A 20,339-nucleotide genomic window follows, 5' to 3' on the forward strand; every position below is an offset into this window, starting at 1 on the left:
ATATATTACATATATATAAAAAGAAAACTAAACCCCTTGAGATTTAAAATGTCATTTACAAGAATGCCCTGGCCCACCACAGTCAGCAGCTCAATTGGCAATAGTTACAATACACACAAAATGGACACAGCAAATAATTAATAGAATATTTAATGATGTGAAGAAACATCAGGATTAAAAAAACAAACAACAAAGCCCATCAGAATGAAAACAGGAGCAGTAATGATCAGGTATAAGATGTGCAGTTAGATGTGATTAGAACCAACTGCATTCATTCAGCAACACCGTCCACGAGACTTAGTCAGCCTTCCATTGTAATTTTTTCTTACAGTATTGCAGGAGGAAGAGATTCAGAGTATTGACTAGGAGTATCTAGTAATAGACTGATTAGGCTAAATTTTCCTTTTCAACAAAGCAGATAGACTGGATCAGGTGACCCTGAGTCTTCCCTCAGCTACACTGAAACAGGCCTAGGCTTCTGGGGGCTTCTGGGGGCTTTTGGGGGCTTCCCATGATGCACTGACTGTTTCTTTTTCACTAAGCTTTTCTCCTCCTGTCCTGCTCCCATCACTCCCAACATGTTATGGCAGATAGCTGCTCCTCACTGAGCCTGGTTCTGTCAGAGGTTTCTTCCTGTTAAAAGGGAGTTTTTCCTTCCTACTGTTGCCAAATGTTTGGTGAAGGAGGGTCAGTTGATTGTTGGGGATTTCTCTGTATTATTGTAGGGTCTTTACTTTTATAATATTAAGTGCATTAAGGTGACTGTAGCTGTGATATGGCGCTATACAGATAAAAACTCAGGTGAACTGAATTGAATTGAGTTGAACTGAAATAAATTATTGATTCTTAACAATGTTTCATGTTACGGTACCTTTGCAGTGACAATGCTAATGCTACTATCTGGACTGACAGATAGTAACATCAGCATTGTCTGTGCCATTTAACTCCATGGTTAAAAACTCCATATTATGTTTAAGTGCTCAGACAGTTTTACATCTTAAAGCAAATACACTGTAAAATCTAATTAGTTCCCAGAACTCAAAAAAATTGAGGAAACTCGTTGCCTCAAATAAATTGAGTAAAGCTTACTTAAGACGACTGTTAGGACACCTTATAGATTGCAAGTCTGTAGTATTAAGAATAACTTGATATTTCTGACTGTACAATACTAATTGTTTACCTACTGACAAACATTTCAAGTTCAACTAAATGAAAAAACAATTTGTGGTAACCTGATTATGACTAAAAATAATTAACAACACTTTTTGTAATGATGTTAAAATCAGCCCAACTTTTATTTTCAAACACAAAGTATAACAGCCAACATACTGGACACTGTTCTACTGAACAACAAACAATTATATTGCCATCACTGTTATAATCTTACAATGAAACAAAGTCTCAGATGTAATTATTCTGAAAATAAGTTTAGGCCTACCACAAGTTTGTTTTGTACTTACATTACTTATATAATCAAAATAAAATATTTGTTCTTCTGTCACAAGTGCAGTCTCTAATTTAAACAACACATTTGTTTTCCATTCCAACACAGGAGCTGGAATGTTGTATTATTTTAAGGATGGCTTGTTTCCAGTCCAGGCATTACTGCCTGAATGACTGTCATGGATCGAGGTGATCCAAATGTAGGTGCAGAAGAAAGTCTTTAACTTCCCTTAAGTACAGTGGCAGTGGATGTGGGTTGGAGATGCAATGAGCTTGAACCTGCAGGCGACCATCTTCACTGACCACACCATCTGTGACGGAGGACTCGTCTCTCCTGTTGTCCTGCAAGCAAACAATCATAATTTTTGGAACATGAACTTAATTGCTTTCTTAAAACATTTTTTTCTGCATTTGGTATAAAACAGACTCCAATTTAGACAATCTCAGGCCCCATCCCCACCGGAGAGGTGACATTCAATGTCCCAATTGTCAGTCTGCATAGCCGTGACCACCACCCGACACACAATAATGTCATGAAAGCATCATTTTAAAAAGGGCTATGCAAACATGGCCAATAACTTTCATTCTAATGATGTGCAAAATGATTTGGGCACAAAACAAATTTTGCTGTTAGAAAACTTGCAGACTTCACTATATACAGTGTAGACACTCTAAACTAAGTTTGGGGGATGTGATCTTCCAAGAAATGCAGACCAAACTGTTGTTGTTTGTTTACTTACACAGCATGTCTTGTAGAATTAGCTGTGGTCACCAGCAACAGCACAGTGCAGTCATATCTCAAGTCTAATAACAGAAGACAGGAAAAGATCAGTAAAGAAACAACTTCCCCAAACCAAAGCACAAACAAAACAATAAGCAAAACAGGCTGATCTAAAGTATGATTAAAGTTCAGCCTGATTAATATAAATGTCACTGACAGTTGCTAATATATTGGAAAACCAAAATACTTACTGATGTCTTTCTGTCCAACAGCAGGAGTGCTGGTCCCGAGCCTCAAAGACAGTAAGAAGCAAGCAGAGGGAGAAAAAACAGAACATTTTTCAGAAACTGATTTGATCCTTAATGGCTGTGCAATCATTGTAACATAGAGTTTGCTTATGTTGTTAAATAAAGGCTACATTTGACGTTAATAGACGCAACAGATGTTCAAAAGCTGCCACAAAGCATGAACAACAAATGGACGTCTCTGAAAACGTCGGAGCATTTTTGCAAATATGTGATGTCTTGATAAATCGAGCAGATATTTGAACTTTACACAGCTACATTCTCGCCTGAAAATATCTTAAAAGTTTATTTTGTGACCCAGAAAAAGTAATGCGTTTTTTAGCCGCGCTCCTCCGCCATTGCTGCGATTACAAGTACACAGGCTCCGACAACCGTGGCCGACAAATGCGATTCCCCTTTTCCCCAGACTATCCTTTCTGGGTCACAAAATAACCTTTTAAGATATTTTCAGGCGAGAATGTAGCTGTGTAATGCTCAAATATCTACTTAATTTATCAAAATATCACATATTTGCAGAAGTGCTTCCATGTTTTCGGAGAGCTCTGTTATCCACCAGCACGATGGAGGTCAAGGCTTGATAGAGTCCGCGAGCACAGCCAACTCCTGGCATATTGTTTTCAACCCCCCTGCGGTCTTTTGCTACTCAGGTTAAACATGATATATATAGTTAGTTAGTTAGTTAGTTAGTTATGGCTATGGATTGAAAATATCCCCCACACCCCACCCTATCCCTAACGGCTGCACCTCCCGAAGAATTTTGTCTGGGCTCTTATCTCACTTTTTTATTTCAAACAATCAACAGAAAATTTCACCATATAGTTTTATGTAAGGTTTTTAAGGCTGTGGTGTTAAATTTTAAGTAACATGAGCCCAGCGGCAGAAGCAACGCTAGGCTAACACTAACTAGCTAGCAAGATTATAAACCTGGTGCTAAACTAAGAGAAGCCACAAATCAGTTTGAATAAGAGTAAACATTTACTCACCAAGTCAGTAAAGATCCACAGCAATGACAACAATAATATCTTGAGCTGACGCTTCTCCAGGTTTGCTCAATATATTCCATAACAAATGCTGGCGCCATGAACATGGACTGATCCAGGAGGGAGGAGGACGGTAGTCACGTAGCATTTTCAAAACACATCTTTCATCCTTCGGCACTGAGAAGCAAAACTTCCAGCTTACTTAGTTTTTCCAAGTTAAGACAACTCAAATAAATTGAGTTTATCAGCGTTTTTGCATAAAAAGTACTGGTAACGTATTTAAATCGAGTTCTAATGACAAATTGATAAAAACTGAGTTCAGCCTATTTAATATTTTTTATTAAACACAATATTACATTTTACAGTGTAAAGAAACTAATTGCACAACTGCTTCATGGATCCTGCAACTAACGACTGGACTTAAACTTTACACTTATGCATCAAATTTTCTGGTTAAACCCAATTTTAAGTAGTGCAAAACAATTTGAGCATATTAGCTTTAATTTGTTGCAAGGTCACAGGTTCAAGCCCCATACCAACCTGCACATTCACCATAAGATTACAGTTGCAGCTATGATGGAAAATGGTTCAGAAAATGCACCCTAATGACACACTTTGTACCTGGTAAGCTACCTCATCTCATCTCAGCTCTGCTGGATTACACTATATTATATTAGATGATGAATCCAGTGAAATCTTTAACTACGGCAAACAGGTCGTCTCAGAGAGCACATGCCCGTCCATTACAGCGGCCTGCGGCAGCCCAGCTAAATAAGAACAAATAGCAGTGGTGCCATAATCACCCCCTGCATTAGCTCTAATGTTGTTACTGCGGTGAGTAATTGCAAGAAATGTAGCGGGCAGCCATCAGGCATGGAGAATGTGGATATGTAATGATATCAGGAGATTATTGAGATTGAGTAGCATAACTTCATTCCCATACTCAGTCTTTTATGTCTTTTCCTCCTCTCTCTCACACCTCTCTCTTTCCCTCTCTCTCGCTTGCTCAAACACACACACACACACACACACACACACACACACACAGCCTGTCCTTTAGTTCCATCTAAAATTGCTCATATCTCCTCTACTGCGTGAGAGAAATGTAGTTTCCTCCTCCACCTCCTCCTCTTCCCCTGATCTTGCTACTTCGCTTCATTTTTCCCTCTTCCCCTTGTCTCTTGTGACTCTGAGTTTCTGCACTGTGTGTGCGAGACAGATTTTATGAAGAAAGAGTAAGCAAGAGATAGGCAGAAGTAAGAAAACTGCATGACAATGACATCGACAGAAAAATATATGTGTAAAAGCAGTGTTTGTGCATGAGTGTGAAAGAAAGAAAAACGAAAGAGAAAGAGCGAAAGAGAGAAATAAAAAGTGGCAGGGGCTCCTCTGATCACTAGTGTGGTGTCCTACTTACTCTGCAGCACACCCAAATAACAACCCGGAACTGTGATGTTACAGTATATAACCAGCATACACACTTACAAACACACACACACACACTGAACATACCCAAATAACATTATTACATCGTGTACAGGCACACGCCTCCATCTTTACAATACTAAAATAACACAAGAGGTGTGACATATATATAAGTTGCACAAACACCTCAGCGGAGGTGACACCGTCTGTTTTGTTTTGTTCATGTTTTAGTGACCTTTAAGTCACTCCAAAATTGTACACTTTGAGTAAATAACACCCTAATTAGCATTAGAAGAAGAAATGTTGTGGCGAGTCTTTGTGACAAAGGAGCACTCGGGCTCCTATTCCTTATGAAGCTGCAGCTACAAAGATGCGTTCATAGACGTGTGATATGCATATTGCTGATGTATCCCAGTGAACCTTTTTCCGTGTGTCCATTTGAAAAACTCCTTGAGAAAATGCAGTGGGGAGTCTTAAACTGGTAACCTGCTCTGTTGACAATAAACACTGAGAGAACAAAGAATTTGAATGGCAATTATTTTTTGATGGCTTTGTTTTGAAAAGCATTAGCAGATAGACTGTTGCTATGAAGATGCAATAGAAGTGAATTTTTTCCCTCTGCTGTGATAAATGGAGTGCATTTGGTGGTTGACAAATTCTGACTCCATACAGCCATTTCTACACAGCACTCATTTATTAAGGCACCTCACGCATTACTCCTCTTACGGTTCTGTGGAACCGAATACTGTTGATTCATTAGTCAAGGTGTTGCTAACTGGCAGCATAAGTTGATGATCTCGTGTTGCCAGATTTCACCTACCAGCAGCTAAGACTCTGCTACTTGCATGCAAACCCTGCCTGTGGTGAACTTGTGCAAAATGATATATCAAAGATGTGTTTGCATAGGCCAAGTTAAAGTGACTAATATCTCAGAGTGGGTACTGTATGTGTTAGTGTGATTTCCTTGCGATGGACGCGTGACCTGTCCAGGGTAAACACGGGTGTGTTTTTATGACCTGCATGGAGGAGAGATCCAAACCCACTAAATTATATGACTAAATATATTTGTTATATTTCAGTTCTGGCGTATCTGTATAGCGCCAGTTCATCATAGCACAATAGTCATCTCAAGGTTCTTTAGGCTCGGGCCACACGACCGGAAAACCCAGCTTTGCAAGCTCCAATTATAGAAATCATGCATGCCCTAGCATAGCACTGAGTGGGGGGAATTATGCTAAGCCCACTTACTCTTATAAACCATTTCAAGCTCTGTGACATTTTGGGGGATTTAATCTGAAGTTTCACAACCGTTACCCAAACTTTCTAGTCTATTAGAAGTCGCAGTTGCAACAGGTACCAACTGGAGCTGCTATAACTTCCAGCTCCACCTGAGGATTCCTAGCAGTTCCTGAGCCAGCTGAGAAATAGAATTCCTCCAGTGAGTCTTGAACTGGTTCTGGGGCCTTCACCCAGGTGGATAGACAAGGGAATTCACATCAAGTACTTTGTAGGCTTCCTCAATGTGGAAGAGAAGCAGTTTTACTCTGGGCTCTTATAGTGGATTTTGAAGAATAAGCTTGGTCAGTCTAGTTATCTAATTGGATAACTTGCTCATGTTCACGACTCTGTTCTTGTAATTGTTACCATAATATGCCATATGCTCCCCGTTTTGTGTCCAAAATTCCAAGAAGCTTTAAGTCCTTCACCTCCCCACCTTCATCTGAAGGAAACGCACCCGCCTCTCCCAAGTAGAGAAGCACTTTGGTGATGTTGAGCATTCCAGTTGTATGGCTGTCATGTCAGCACTGGAGGACCTTGTGCGACGATACCAAAAGGACATCACTGCATCCCCATCATGTTTCTTTCCTGACTTTCACTAGACCTTGAAATTCTGCCCATAAATAGGAAGCAGAGTGTTTTAATAGCTTCACATAGTGCCTGCAGACAGCCGTGTTGATAATAAAATTATTACAATTTAGACTTCCGACTCAGATTTCACTACAACTGCAGGATGCCTTGCTTAAAGTGCTGTAAGAATTTATTTAGAAAAGAGACACCATTTTAAGGTAGAGGTAATCAAACAGGTTTCTGTAATATGTCATAGACTTTATGGAAAGCTGTAATTTTCCTGGAACTTTAAATGTGGCCCAAAGTGCAAAATTGTAAAAATATACCTTTCATTTGTTCTTTCTCTCTTTCCCGTTGTTAAATTTGCCTTTAATCACCTCCTGGCTGCAGCTACCGAGAGCTAAAAGGTAGACTCTCAATTCCCTGAGCTCTCCTTTCTTTCCTCACCCCCCGGCCCCCTCACTTTAAGGTGGTCTCACACACACATACGCACGCACGGTTAGAGCTACTGTTGAGATCCATCAGCAGGAAAGGGCAGCTCCCCTGAGCTTTTGCTTTTCTTCTTTCCTCTATTCTTCACCCTCTCCTCAGAGTTTTTTCCCTGTCTTTCTTCCCTCCGTCCTTTCAGCTCCTCATATCAAGGCAGGCCCAGAAACACATACAATGACAAAGTGAGAGAAACCACACGAACATGGCGTCTTGCTAGCTTCCTGTCATGTTGCCATAACATAATTCAAGTGTCATCAAGACCTCACAACACTTCATTTGCATTTGCTTGATCTCTATTCCAAGCATAGAGGAAGCCAATCAAAACATGGCTGTGGATGGGCTCTTCCTGAATGAAATGCACACAGCAACCGAACAAAGACGGGGACTGCAGAGTTAGCAGGGGAGACACGGCACTCAACTTATTCTCCTGACTCAAATAATTTACCTGACATTTGCTTAAGAAAAGACCAATTATTATTTAAAGGTCTTCCTTGACTTTCTGTATGTCTGAAGCCAAAACAGATACTGTTTGCTATGTCCCTCTTAGAGGGATGTAGCAAAAAATGAGGTACTTCACAAAGGAAACACACACGTTGCCACCTCTAACAGAAAATGTGTGTGTTGGAGAAAGGCAGCTTGACAGTTTATTCAGTTTGCTGCATAGAGCGAAGGAACTCAAAGTTCAAAGGAATACAGAAACCAGTCTCACCAGTTTGCAGGCAAAAAAAATAAATACACATTTGTAGCATCTTTCCTGAGTATTTTGCAGTGTTTACAATCTGCACAGCAGAGGACAGGTAGTTTTTGAAGAATTCAGATTTGAAAAAAATGAAAGGATTTAGTACAGGTGTAACGAAGTTTGAGTTTATCTGAAGAAGGTTCAGAATTGCAGAGCGGAATATAATTTTTATTTCTTATTGCAAAACAAATACATCAGATCAAGTGTTTACCTCATTTATTCTTCCACTGTAGAGTGTATTCACATAAACAGGGCATTTAAATAATTTGAGACTGCGCTTAAATCTTCCAGAAAGACATACAAGAGAATAACATGCGGTGTGTGCTGTGTGATACTATGCTACTAAGAATGTTGTGCTTTAGTTATGTGAGTGAAAATTGAGTATTTTCAGGTACACAGCAAAATCTCCAGTGTTAAATTAACACTACAGAGTGTCTATATGTGTCCACACTGTTGAGTGTTACATATAACACTGTTGACTGTTAAATGAACAATTTTGACAGTGTTGTATTTTTAAAAGTAACTTAGTCAGTTTTCAAGATTTACAATGACTAACACAGAGCAGTGCTGATTTTCGAACACTGGAATATTTCTAACATTTTGAGTTATTTTCCAGTGTTCAGAAAATCAGCACTGCTCAGTTTTATTCATTGTGAATCTTGAAAACTGACTAGGTTACTTTTAAAAATACAACACTGTCAAAAGTGTTCATTTAACACTCAACAGTGTGGACACATATAGACACTCTGTAGTGTTAATTTAACACTGGAGATTTTGCTGTGTATCGTCTGTTAATTTACATTAAATTGCAAAAAAAGGTAGCAGACTAAATGCTAACGTTCATGCAGTGTTCCATCTTTCATATACAGTCTATGGTAACACCGCAGTGATAATCTTATAATCTTGTACCACTAAAGGTACAATAAGGTACTCTTGTATCTCGATTCATTGTGCTTACATGTTCAAAAGGTTTTAGGTACAACACTGTTAATTATTCCATTCGATATTCTCTTATTTGTAGCAGACTGTAACTGAGAATGATGGGAATGTCCTAAATTATTAACCTATGTGGGCAGAAGAAAAAAGCTCTTCTAGTCTTTGGAAGTTTTTAAAAGAATAAGATAAATTAATGTGACAAAATACTTTTCCTATGGTATCCAATTGAAGTTCAAAAATATACTGAAATTTGAAATGATTAAAAGCCAAAAATGTCAACCTCAGAGTGGAACTGGAGCAAAGGTCAGAGATTCATCAGTGATGAACAAAGAATATCTGCTTTGGTGTGATGAAAATCTGTTATACGCATGTCTAAATATTTTTCCAAAGATCAACAGACTCAAACTTTTAGTCCTAGAATCAGTCGACATAGCTAAGAAAATTAACTGAAGTAACACAAGCAGAGATTTCCTGACTTAGTCTGCAGTATGAGTCATTCTCCAAAAGTCTTAGATCTCATAGTTCTTATAACAGGTTTCTCTCCTTGGACTGATAAAGGCCCATTTCAATTACATGCTTGTGTTTGCAGACTCCAATCCACAGCACAGATAACCCTGACGAACTCATACTCAGACTTTAGGAAGAACGACCCCAGAGCCGCAGAAGATAAATGGGACTCACCATGACTACAAGTAGTCATTTTATAACATAAGAAGCTGAACACAAGTTTCCATTCACTGTTCACTGAGTTCCCTATTTACACGGGATGAGCATTTAGTCATATTACTGTTACTATTCTACTGCACTGTAGAAAGATCAGAAATCATTCAGATATATATGCTGCGCAAAATTCAAGATTCTCACAATGACACTCCCTGACTAAACTAAGAATATTTTATTCAGTATTTTTGATATGAACCACAGTTTTGACTGCTGCTGTCAAAACAAGCCTTAGTTAACATTAAAAAGGTCCACGTTAACCTAAATCCAAACAAGTCATTTTCATCCCCAAACTAAAATTGAAATTACTTCAAAATAAAATCAGAAAATAAAGCTGTAGAAATCAGGACTCTGACATTTTGTTCCATGCAGGATACAGACATCAGTCAACTGGTATTTATAGACCTACAAAGTCTGTATTAAAAAGCTGGAGGTGGCATTAAGTAGCCGCGTTACCCGCTGGGAAAACCTGCGTTTTGCACTTTGTCTTGCTCTTTTCCCCCACCTGCTTTCAGGCGCAGTATATGTAATAAAAACTAATTGGTCAGCGTTCGGAATGGAGATACAATTTACATGTGTATCTCCTATGGGTAATTATCTGAGGGCCATAAAGGTCCATATATGCCCCCTAAGCAGTAAAAGGCAAATGTGTACACCATCTTCACTACATTTTAAGGCGTCCCTGCACTAGATGGTCAGAGTTAGCAATTAGCTGGAGTACAGGAGTATTTGACAAAACAAAAGGTTATGCTATGAATTTTGCTGAGTGTGCAAAATGTGTCATTTTTTGTTAACACGTTTAATGTAAAACCTTTAATTTGATACTTGCTAATGACTTTAGCTACAGTACGTCTTCTCTGCTACCACACAAATTACAGTATCAGTTGGTTCGTTAATTTACAACACATTTTGGGTAATCTCTGTTTTCTGCATTGCTGTCATAGGTGAAAATCTGCTCTGTTACCCTTTAGAATAATAACTTAAAACTTGTAATTTCAGTTTTTGTTCAAGCTCAGACAGGCTGCTTGAGTCTGTTTGCTTTTAGCTTATTGCCAGTCTTCAAAAGTAAAGATGAAATAAACCAAGACATGGTGTTTTCTGTTACCATGACATTTTAGGTTAGTGTGACCTACAAAATATAACCTCTGTCTATTTTCCACATGTTCACTTAAATGTTCACTGAGGAAACGGCCTTATCAGCCATCGTCAACCACTCCACACAGTCCAGGTTTCCTCTGGCTCTGAATGGCCCTTGAGATGTGAGCAAATTCAAATGAATGACAGCAACATCTCTTGGCCACTCAGGCTAGAAGGAAGACTGAGCTGCAGGGAACAAGCAAAAGGAGAGAAATGAGCAGGATAACAAAGAAAGAGATGGAGAGAGAAGGGTGGGTGACTGGGCCAGAATGTGGATATGCTGGAGAAAAGGAGAAAGGAAAATAAGAGCAGACGAAAAGTAGACGAGTGGACCAGCCATAAGCATAGGGGAAACCAAGGAATGAAGGAGGAGGAGAGAAGCTGAAAGGGCAGAGGAGATGAGAGAGAATAAAGCCAAGGGGAGGGAGAAGATGAAAGGAGACAGGGAGACAACCAAACACAGATGTGATCAAATATATATAAGAAATGTACAACGAAAGGATGAACCTGGCGCCCCTTAGAGTCTGATGCAAGGAAAGAGAGATGGGGAGAGAAATAACAGCATGAGAGAAAGTTGAAGCCTAATGCTCACTGAATAACTAATGCAAATATCAAATTGACTGTTAAATGAGTTCATATTTTAGGTTGATTCAGAAGCACATTGTAAAACATACCTTATCATTATATTAAAGTGAAAATCTCATTGTTAGATCACTTTGAAACCTATAAAAATTAGTTGTTCTAACTTGACGTCCTTTGAATTGAAAGCATAATTGCAATGCAAAGACACTGCGAGCAGCTTAAAGCCGTCTTTGTAATGACTGGTATAAAAGAAAGGAACGGCTGCAGCTGAAAATCCTTCAAACATAATTAGTTTTTCTCGGTTGGAATCAGTATAAGTGAAAATACAACAGCTTTACACAACTGGCCATATAAAGCATTCAAGCATTACAGCAGTATCAACTGTGATATTGGCTCCCTGTGTGAGGCCAGATCACCTTTGACCCCTTGGAGGCAGGAACTCTGAGGACTGTTTTGTCGTGCCATTGGCAGCAGATTCTTTGGACCCTGTGGGTTGTGGGGTGGATCATCCTTGTTATGCCAATTCTACAGAAGGCTCAGTCGGCCTGGGCTGGGTCGGTCACGTCGGGCTCTCTTTCATGTTTCTTGAGTTGTGCTTTAACAGTTTTTGCAGCATTTTGGTACATATCATCTTGCTGGGGGAAGCTGCTGTTGCCATGGGTGTGTGTTTGTGTGTACTTGGCTTGGAACTGTATTTATGTGGGTGGTAGGTGTCAAAGTAACTTACACATGAATGCCAGGACCCAAGGTTTGCCAGCAGAACATTGCATTGTAACTAGATAGTCAGTATTTGTCTACTGCAAATGTGCTTTAAAGTTAAGACTGATTGGTGTAATTGGAACTGAACTACCAAAAACAGTGGCACAAGTAACATATTTCAAATCAAACCAAAAACTAGAAGGCTTCAAAAATATTTTTAACTAGGCTAAACCACCAAAGAAATATCCAATCAGAATAATGCCTAATATTGTTAGAAGAAAGTAAAAGAAGCTAATTTGTTACAGTTTATCGTTATCAATGCTGTTTTTTTTCCCTGTAGTTTTGTCGCAAAACTACTTTTGGGTGCTTGGTTAGCTTGTCTCACTTTTATCATAACCAGGTCTGAAAAGGATGCCTTGTACCACCAGTGCAATAATTTACATCCTGGGAACGAGAACGGGCTCTTGCTTCTTGTTACTTCAAAAATCGATATAGGGTAATCAGTTTACTCAGGGGTATGTGAACATTTGCTTTTTGCTTTAACTTGGAGATCTAGTGGGCTACGCCAGTTAACCAAACTCCAGCTTTGAATCAGTCACATCTAATGATTCATTAACGGTTCATTTTGACAGTCATTTCTTGCTTGCTGAGCCAAGTATCATGTGGATGCAAAAAATAAGTACCGTTTAAATGATGTGACATCCTGCCGGTGTTCCTGGTGGATATGAGATTATTTTCTCAGTATAGGTGCTGTTGGTTGAACCTGTGAAGTGAAGTGGAGGACCAGAGATACTTGTTGCCATATACGTCTGCCAAAGGCTCTCCGGTGTTGCATGGTTTCTGCGGTGCATACTGTATCTCGTGTTATATTTAGTTTTGTATTTTATGGTGCCAAAGAAATAGCTCATGAGCTAACCACAGTAGCAATGCCAGACTCCTTCCTCTCTGCCTCCTCTTATCTGTTATTCTGAAAATCTCCGTGTTTACGACAAAGTAGCCCAGAAGTTGGCTCATTTGTGCTCCCTGCAAAATCTGGTGGAGCATCTCACAATAATCTCGCTCAAGAGGCTATATGAATTTGTGTTTCTCTTTAGAGGTTGCAGACACCCATCTCAGTCCATTTTCCTTTTGAAAAACACCCACAGCTGTGTCCCTCTCTTATCTCAGCCTGTGTATCTCATGAGGGTGCAAAGGTGATCACAGCAAATAAGCACAAGATGACAGTGAACTGAGTTTTGAATACCATTCCATTTTCTTTCTTTTTTTCTGCTGACTACATTCCCACTTTACTCTCCAAAAACAGCTTGAAGCAGGCATTTTTCCTGTGCTGGCACAGCACTCACACAAAGCAAGAAGAAAGGTGCCGTGTGAAAGTAGATCGAGGGTGAAAAAGCAGTAGTCAAAGTCGGGCTACGCTCACTGATGTGATGAGCCTACTGACAGTCTCAAATTTCCCAGAAGGCAATTCACACATGCACACACACACAATCACACTTCTTCATTTGGAATTATTTCAGTCTCATTCTAAAACAGGAGGCGCAGCATCTAAAAGCACGACTCTTGCACTAGCATGAAAGTCTAACTCCAAATTAAACTCAGCTGATTTCAAAGTAATTATAAAATTATCCCGGCTCCTTCTACACGTGCAGAGCACAGCGAGGAAGATCAGCTGCAGTGCCTCGGCAACTCCATTACCTTGGCTCAAGTTAATTAATTGCATGTGACAGGCAGAAGTGTAAAGGTGAATGAATGTGCCCCTCATCTACATCATCTCCCGAGTCATTTACTAATACAGTCTGTGATCGCTGCCCCTGATGTCAACACGGAAAGAATGTTGATGTTGAAAGATACTGCAAAACCCTGCATCACGTTGAGTGATGAAATCTCTCCAGTAGCTACGGACAGCATCGACACCACAGTAAAGAACAAGAAAAAAGGGAATGGATGACTACAAGGACAATAAGCTTCAAACCCCTTATTTCTGGGTCATGTTAGTAAAGCATTGGATTGTACATATAGGCGTGCTTTCCCTTTACATTCTCACGTTACAGAAAAAAAATCACTTACTTGCATTAAGAACATTTGTACCAGAATAAAACAAAAAACAACACATGGGGCTGCTCGAATTTTTTAAAAAGGAACTCAAATCAACACGTGACTCTTCATTATTATGTAGAACAACAACCAGTACATATTAAAATTTTTCAAGGCCTTTTTTGTCATTATTGTTAATGACTATTCTGTTTGTCTATGATTTCCTTCTTTCACTATTGTGCAGTCAAAGACAGGCAGCCCCTTTTCTTTGACTCTTGGCAGCGACAGTAAAGCCATTCATTCACTCATTATACATATTAAAGACACAGCAGGCGTCCATCATGAATGCGTAAAAATAAAAGTAACTGTAGATTTCAGTGTGTGCTTGTTTGTCAGAGTCAAAACTTAATAAGTTGAGTGAACTCAGCAGGTGCTATTCAGACAGAAAGACACGAAGCAAAAGGACTGCAGGAAGTGAAAGGAAAGCCACTTGTTGCTGCTGATTTAGCCTTTCAGCTGTGAACACGATCAGCAGTGGCATAAATGCTATTCCAACTCCAGCAATGTGCACTTCTATAAGTTATATCTAATCAACTCAAAGACATATTCCACTTTTTTTTTAAAGAGAAAATAAGTTATCGCTTATGTTAACAAAAAAAATAGTAAAAATGTAACGTACAAAAAAAAAGGCGCTCCTTCCTACCCAACGTAAACTCGAAAAAGATGTCGAAAACACAACTTTGCTCAAAACAATGTGAAGATACGGCTCAAAAATTGAAAAGTAAAAGGCCATCTTTAAGATCACCAAAAAGACATTTAGAAAAAGACAGCCCTTTTCATCCAAGTTTCTTTGAAAAGATAAAGGGCACACTTCCTCAACAGCTCTGCGGACTCCTCAGGCAAACAGCAGATTCAGCCAAAGACCTTCCTGTGATGTGACCTTGTTAAACACTACATCACAATGCTGTTGTAGCATGTGGGAACCATAAGTTGTGATTGTCCCGAGGCTTGTACAAATGAGCTCCCCGTCCAGCACACACTGAGCAGAACCACATCGGAGTAAATGTACATATACATTTAATATTTTAACAAATGATGCTGAGTTACATTGCCCTGTGTACCTGGAGTGGATGTCTAACACCACCTCACAGCCAAAGAATGTTGTTCTTTTTCAAAAGAAGGAAACATAAAATGTGTTTGTAATTTGATAAAAGTCAGTTAGGGTCTAATTAAATGTAGCGTTACTTTAGTAGCCCGCAAAGTCAAGCTTAGCATCAATCCTGGTGGATCAGCTGATATCAGTCATTAGCTGATACCATTCTCCATATCCAATTGATAAATTTCATATATGGCAATCTCTTTGATCTGCTTTAGCTTGCCTATGATTACTTCACACTCCAACCCACTATGCAAACCACCTCCACTCCAGTGTTTCATGCTTGGTTAGGCCCAGTCACACCGGCCTAGAGACCAGTCGGCAACTGTCTGGAAACCACCGGTAACCAGGGAAACGCCTATGGGTACATCACTGTTGTTAAGTTCTTTAATGAACTTAACAACAGTGACTTTAATGAAGCCAAATTTTGGTTGGGTCTAAAATGCAGTGTTAACACCATACATGCATGTGTGGTACACAAATATGCAACTTAATAATCAGCTTCATTTGTTAAATTCAAAGATTTTGTATTTTATTTAACAAACTATGATCCAAAAAATGAAACTCTTGTGTCAGTGACTAACATCTTTACACATCTGGTGTTGAACCATTGTATTTGACTTTGATGGAGATCATTTACCTGGAACAAAGCTCCCCTGGACAACATCCTTATATGCCCACCAACCCTCATCAAGCTTGGATGTAATAGGCTGAGCTGCAGGGAAAAAGAGAAGGAGACAACATTTTATAGCACTTTCATTCATCAACTGCAACCACATCAATTTGACTCTGCTTAACCTACAGACTGGAATGAAATAGGTTACACAAACACTGTTACAGCATGTGCAGCTGTAACACTGCAGAAGATGACATGGACGTCACTACCTGACGCAACTCCCTCCTCCTCAAATAGTCTACAGCTTTAGTAAATTTAGCACTACTATTAAAAAAAAGTGTACCCCTTGTTTTGTACAAAATGATCTGTATAATATGGAATCTGAGAATAAAAAGGTGGAGTAGTTAGTGCTGTTCCCTCACAGCACGAAGGTCCTGTATTTGGGCTGTGCGATATGTCCAAAATCGCATATCCCGATATAAGACATTTCTCATCCCGAAAATTGTGCTTGTTCTGTCAATTCTGTGAATCTTGGGACACTCCACTTGTCAAGTGTTTTCAGCTGGGCGTCGTGTACCTGGAGTCGAGTGTTTTGACCAATGCATGAAACTATATATTTTAAGATGTAAGTTGTAAAGGCCGCCCTTTTCTTTGTGAGTATTTATTATATGATGTGCTGCGGGAAAAAGCTTGTTCTAACGTTTGAGTTTAAGGTTTATTTTGAGCACCTGATGGCTTTTTTTTGCTTCTCATCCGTAAACTCTCTCCACGCTCTTTCACAGGATTCTTGCGTAGGTAGCAGAAGAAGTTTGTCATGTTTGAGTCCATGGTGGGGACCAGTTTGCAGCATAATTTGCATAGTACAGTTTTCTGGCCCATGTCAGACTTTTCATAATCAAAGGATGTCCATGCTACAGAGGTAGCCCCTCGTTTAGGAATAAGGTCCTTGATTTGTTTTGACTGGTCCTTCTGTTTGGAGCTACCTGGTTCTGCCTCATCTTCACTGGCCATGCTGGTATTCTCTGTGCCTGCATCCACATAGTGACCCATCCAAGCAATGAAAAAATATTGCCGTAAACAGTGTATTTTCCAACACCACAAAACAAATGACAGTGTATAATATGAAACGATAGATGTTTTCATTTCGTCATCCAATATATTTCGTCATATCGCACAGCCCTACCTGCCTGGGTTCTCTCCGGGTACTCCGGCTTCCCCCCACAGTCCAAACACATGCAGCTAGTAGGGTTCGGTTAAAGGGTGATTCTAAATTGCCCATAGGTGTGAATGTGAGTGTGAATCTGTGTCAGCCCTACGTCACACTGGCAGATTGTCCAGGGTGTACTCTGATACTGAGAGAATTAATGAATGGGAAACAAACAGTGCAGAGAGACAACAGCAGCCCAGCGGAAGGTATCTAAAGCTCAAACAGATGTAGGTGTTGCAGCAGAGGCTGATGAGAAACAGGGAAAACAGGAAAAATAGTAAGAAGTGAACTGTAGTTTTTTTGTTTATCCAATTCCCTGCATCACGAAAAAAGAAAATGTAGTATGGTCCCAGGATAAAAAAAACTGGCTTCACTCTGGCATTGGCTTCTGTCATTCGAAAAGAACTGCATCTGATCATGCCAGCAATTATTTGGCGCCTATATGTATAACTTGGAGAACTAGAAATGCATTAATTGTAATTTTTAATTTTCTTGGCCAATCCTGGTTTCCTGTTGTGTTCCTGCCAATTCCAATTTTGGCTGATTTAGATCCTTCAAGAACTACAATCCACTGCTTACATAACTGTAAGATTTCGTTAACAGAATTTTCAATTCATGTACACAATAAAACAATGATTTCTATTGTTTTCTATGACTGCACCCAATTAAAGTGACTATCAAGCAAATCTCACGAGTTAGTCCCAGAAAGAGCTATTCATATAAATAACGTCCAGTGGCAGTGAGAACAATATTGTTTGGTTTGAGCTTGTTTGTGTGCTACTTTAACTTTTTATTAGCTAGCTAGCTTTGACACTCCATCCTCTTATCCATGTATCGCAGCAAAAATGCCAAAGTTTAAGCCTTAAAATCACACTCCAAAGCAGGTTTTTGACATCATGGTGGCTGCCTCCATCTTTTATACTTTTTGTTTATTATCATCTATCATAAGGATGGCATATTCTTCCTGTTTCAGTAAGGTCTCAGTCACACAGGCCTAGAGACCAGTCGGCAATTCCCAGCAACGTCTCCTCTCAAGGGAAAATTGTATATCAACCACTTGGCCTTACCGCTGAAATCAACACATTTCAAAAGGTGTAAGTTTTAGTTTGGAGGCAAATGGTCTCTAGTTGCACTTTGTATCAGTCTTTTTCAAGTTTCACTACGACTCAGTGGTTAGTTACTGAACATTTGCAGATAAGTTGACGTCTTTGTGTAATCGCAATCGCAAGAAGGTTTTCAGTGCACTACCTCTTTCCAAATGATTTCACCTAGCAACAGCAACCACTCTCCCACAACCACTCACCAATTCCTCAGGGAATACTCATTTTTCCCTAGCAACCACTGGTTGCCAGGCGGTCACTAACCGTTCCCTAGGCCTGTATAGCTGTGCCCTGAAGAGTAGCTACCTCCCAACATGTGTGCCAAAACTACCACATCTGTTCACTGAAAACACTGGAACCAGATTGATGTCCAGTCCCAGGTAGACAGCAAACAAGTTGGCCCAGCTGGGAACAGTGTTGTGTTAAATATTATTAAACTGTGAAATTGGGAAACTGTGAATACATACAGACAAAGTAAAAGCTCAAATTATCCTTTAAAGCTAATAGTATAAACAGCACACATTTCTAACAAACTTAATGCTAGCAAACAGTACACTGACGTTTCCTAATCTAATGATCACATTAGGAGTAAAGGCGACAAACATGCTGCATAAACAAGTTGAAAGTGGTAGAACTTTGACAGTTTGGCAGAAGGTACAGCAAAAATAGCTGATATTTAAACTAGAGGACTAAATGAGGAAAGCAGGTGCAGGTGTACAAAGAGGGTGCAGTCAGCTTTTTGAAACACTGAGGATGTCTCGGGCACCTTCAATCTAACGTGCAACGTTTGGCTACAGTAAATGGTATGTTTTAAAGTAAACATGAGAGACCGGTAGGGGATGAAATAAGGGATTATGTCACCATGACAGATAAATGAACCAGAGTTCTGTAAATGATTTGAACAAATATAATAACTACAAGTACTAGAATTTCATTCATCCAAAACTCTTGAGACCAGCTGGCAATCCCAACTCATCTACATATACATATATACATATCTATATATATATACATACGTATATGTGTGTGTGTGTGTGTGTGTATATATATATATATATATATATATATTTATATTTATATGCACATATATATATATATATATATATATATATATATATATATATATATATATATATATATATATATATATATATATATATATATATAAACATGTGCATATACATATATCGAGAGAGATGTAATTAAGTTTTCAGTGTACGTCAAACTGGAGATTTGCATGATACATTTATTCCTATAGAAGTTGGTGGTGCACAATTCCTCACACTGTGTATTGTGTGTTTCTAGCCTCAGGCTACCTCTGACTGGGGATTTGCTCAGTTACCATCCAACTCAGCAGGTTGTGATCAACCTACCTGGCAGCAGCAGCACAATTAAAACAGGGCTGCCAGGATGTGATGGCCACTTCAGAATAGCAGAACCAGGACACAGACATGTTACAAATGAATTGCAACATGTCAGAAACAGTCGATGCAAACACAAGCCACTGCAGTTAACTACTGAGTAGGTGTGCTATCTCTTCCAAGGACGACTCACATTCCCCATTCTAATGATCTGCATGTCTTTGGACTGACAGACATATTCTTCAGATCTGAACACTGATGTAATAACTCTATTATATTACTACTAACTGGAATCAGGTGCTGTAACTAATAATATTATTATTTTTGAAAAGGTGTGCATACTTTCTTTAAGTAAAATGCTCTGGCCTGATTTTAGCACAAAATTGACTCCCCCTGACTGATTTCAGAATTCATTTCAAACACAGTTGGATGCCTGATTAACTCCTGAAGCAGTCCCCTGTCCCACTGCACCAAAGATATATTATATTTATATTTTATAAATATAAATTATAAAAGTTTTTTCCACTAGAACCAAGTGCATGCCACCACTACTCTGCACACGTCTGTACAGATGTCGACACAGAGAGCCGCAGCCAGTAGCTGTCTGCTAGGCCTCACCTTCATTAATCAGCAGGTGCTCATACCTTGTATTTTGCATTTTAATTAAATTATCTGACAAATAATATGACCTGATGACCTGTGACAGAGACTACTCAAGAAGTTTGTCTTTCCGCTTTTGTGATTTAATTTTCTTTGCATTTTTTAATCTGTAACTCAGCATTAATTAGCAGGTACATGTGTCAGTGGATTGCATCCATAAAGTTAACAGATACAGCTTGCT

General features: G+C 39.2%; 1 protein-coding gene across 1 annotated transcript in view; it reads right to left on the bottom strand.

The window, feature by feature from the left end:
* The window catches only part of LOC116312179 (carbonic anhydrase-related protein 10-like), a 130,344-nt gene that overhangs the window by 108,366 nt on the left and 1,639 nt on the right, over positions 1-20,339 (bottom strand). The window contains exon 2 of the mRNA XM_031729535.2: positions 15,855-15,929. Coding sequence (XP_031585395.1) covers positions 15,855-15,929 — 75 coding nt within the window. The remainder of the gene's footprint in view (positions 1-15,854; positions 15,930-20,339) is intronic.

Source organism: Oreochromis aureus, linkage group 4, assembly GCF_013358895.1.
Source record: "Oreochromis aureus strain Israel breed Guangdong linkage group 4, ZZ_aureus, whole genome shotgun sequence".
NCBI lineage: Eukaryota > Metazoa > Chordata > Actinopteri > Cichliformes > Cichlidae > Oreochromis > Oreochromis aureus.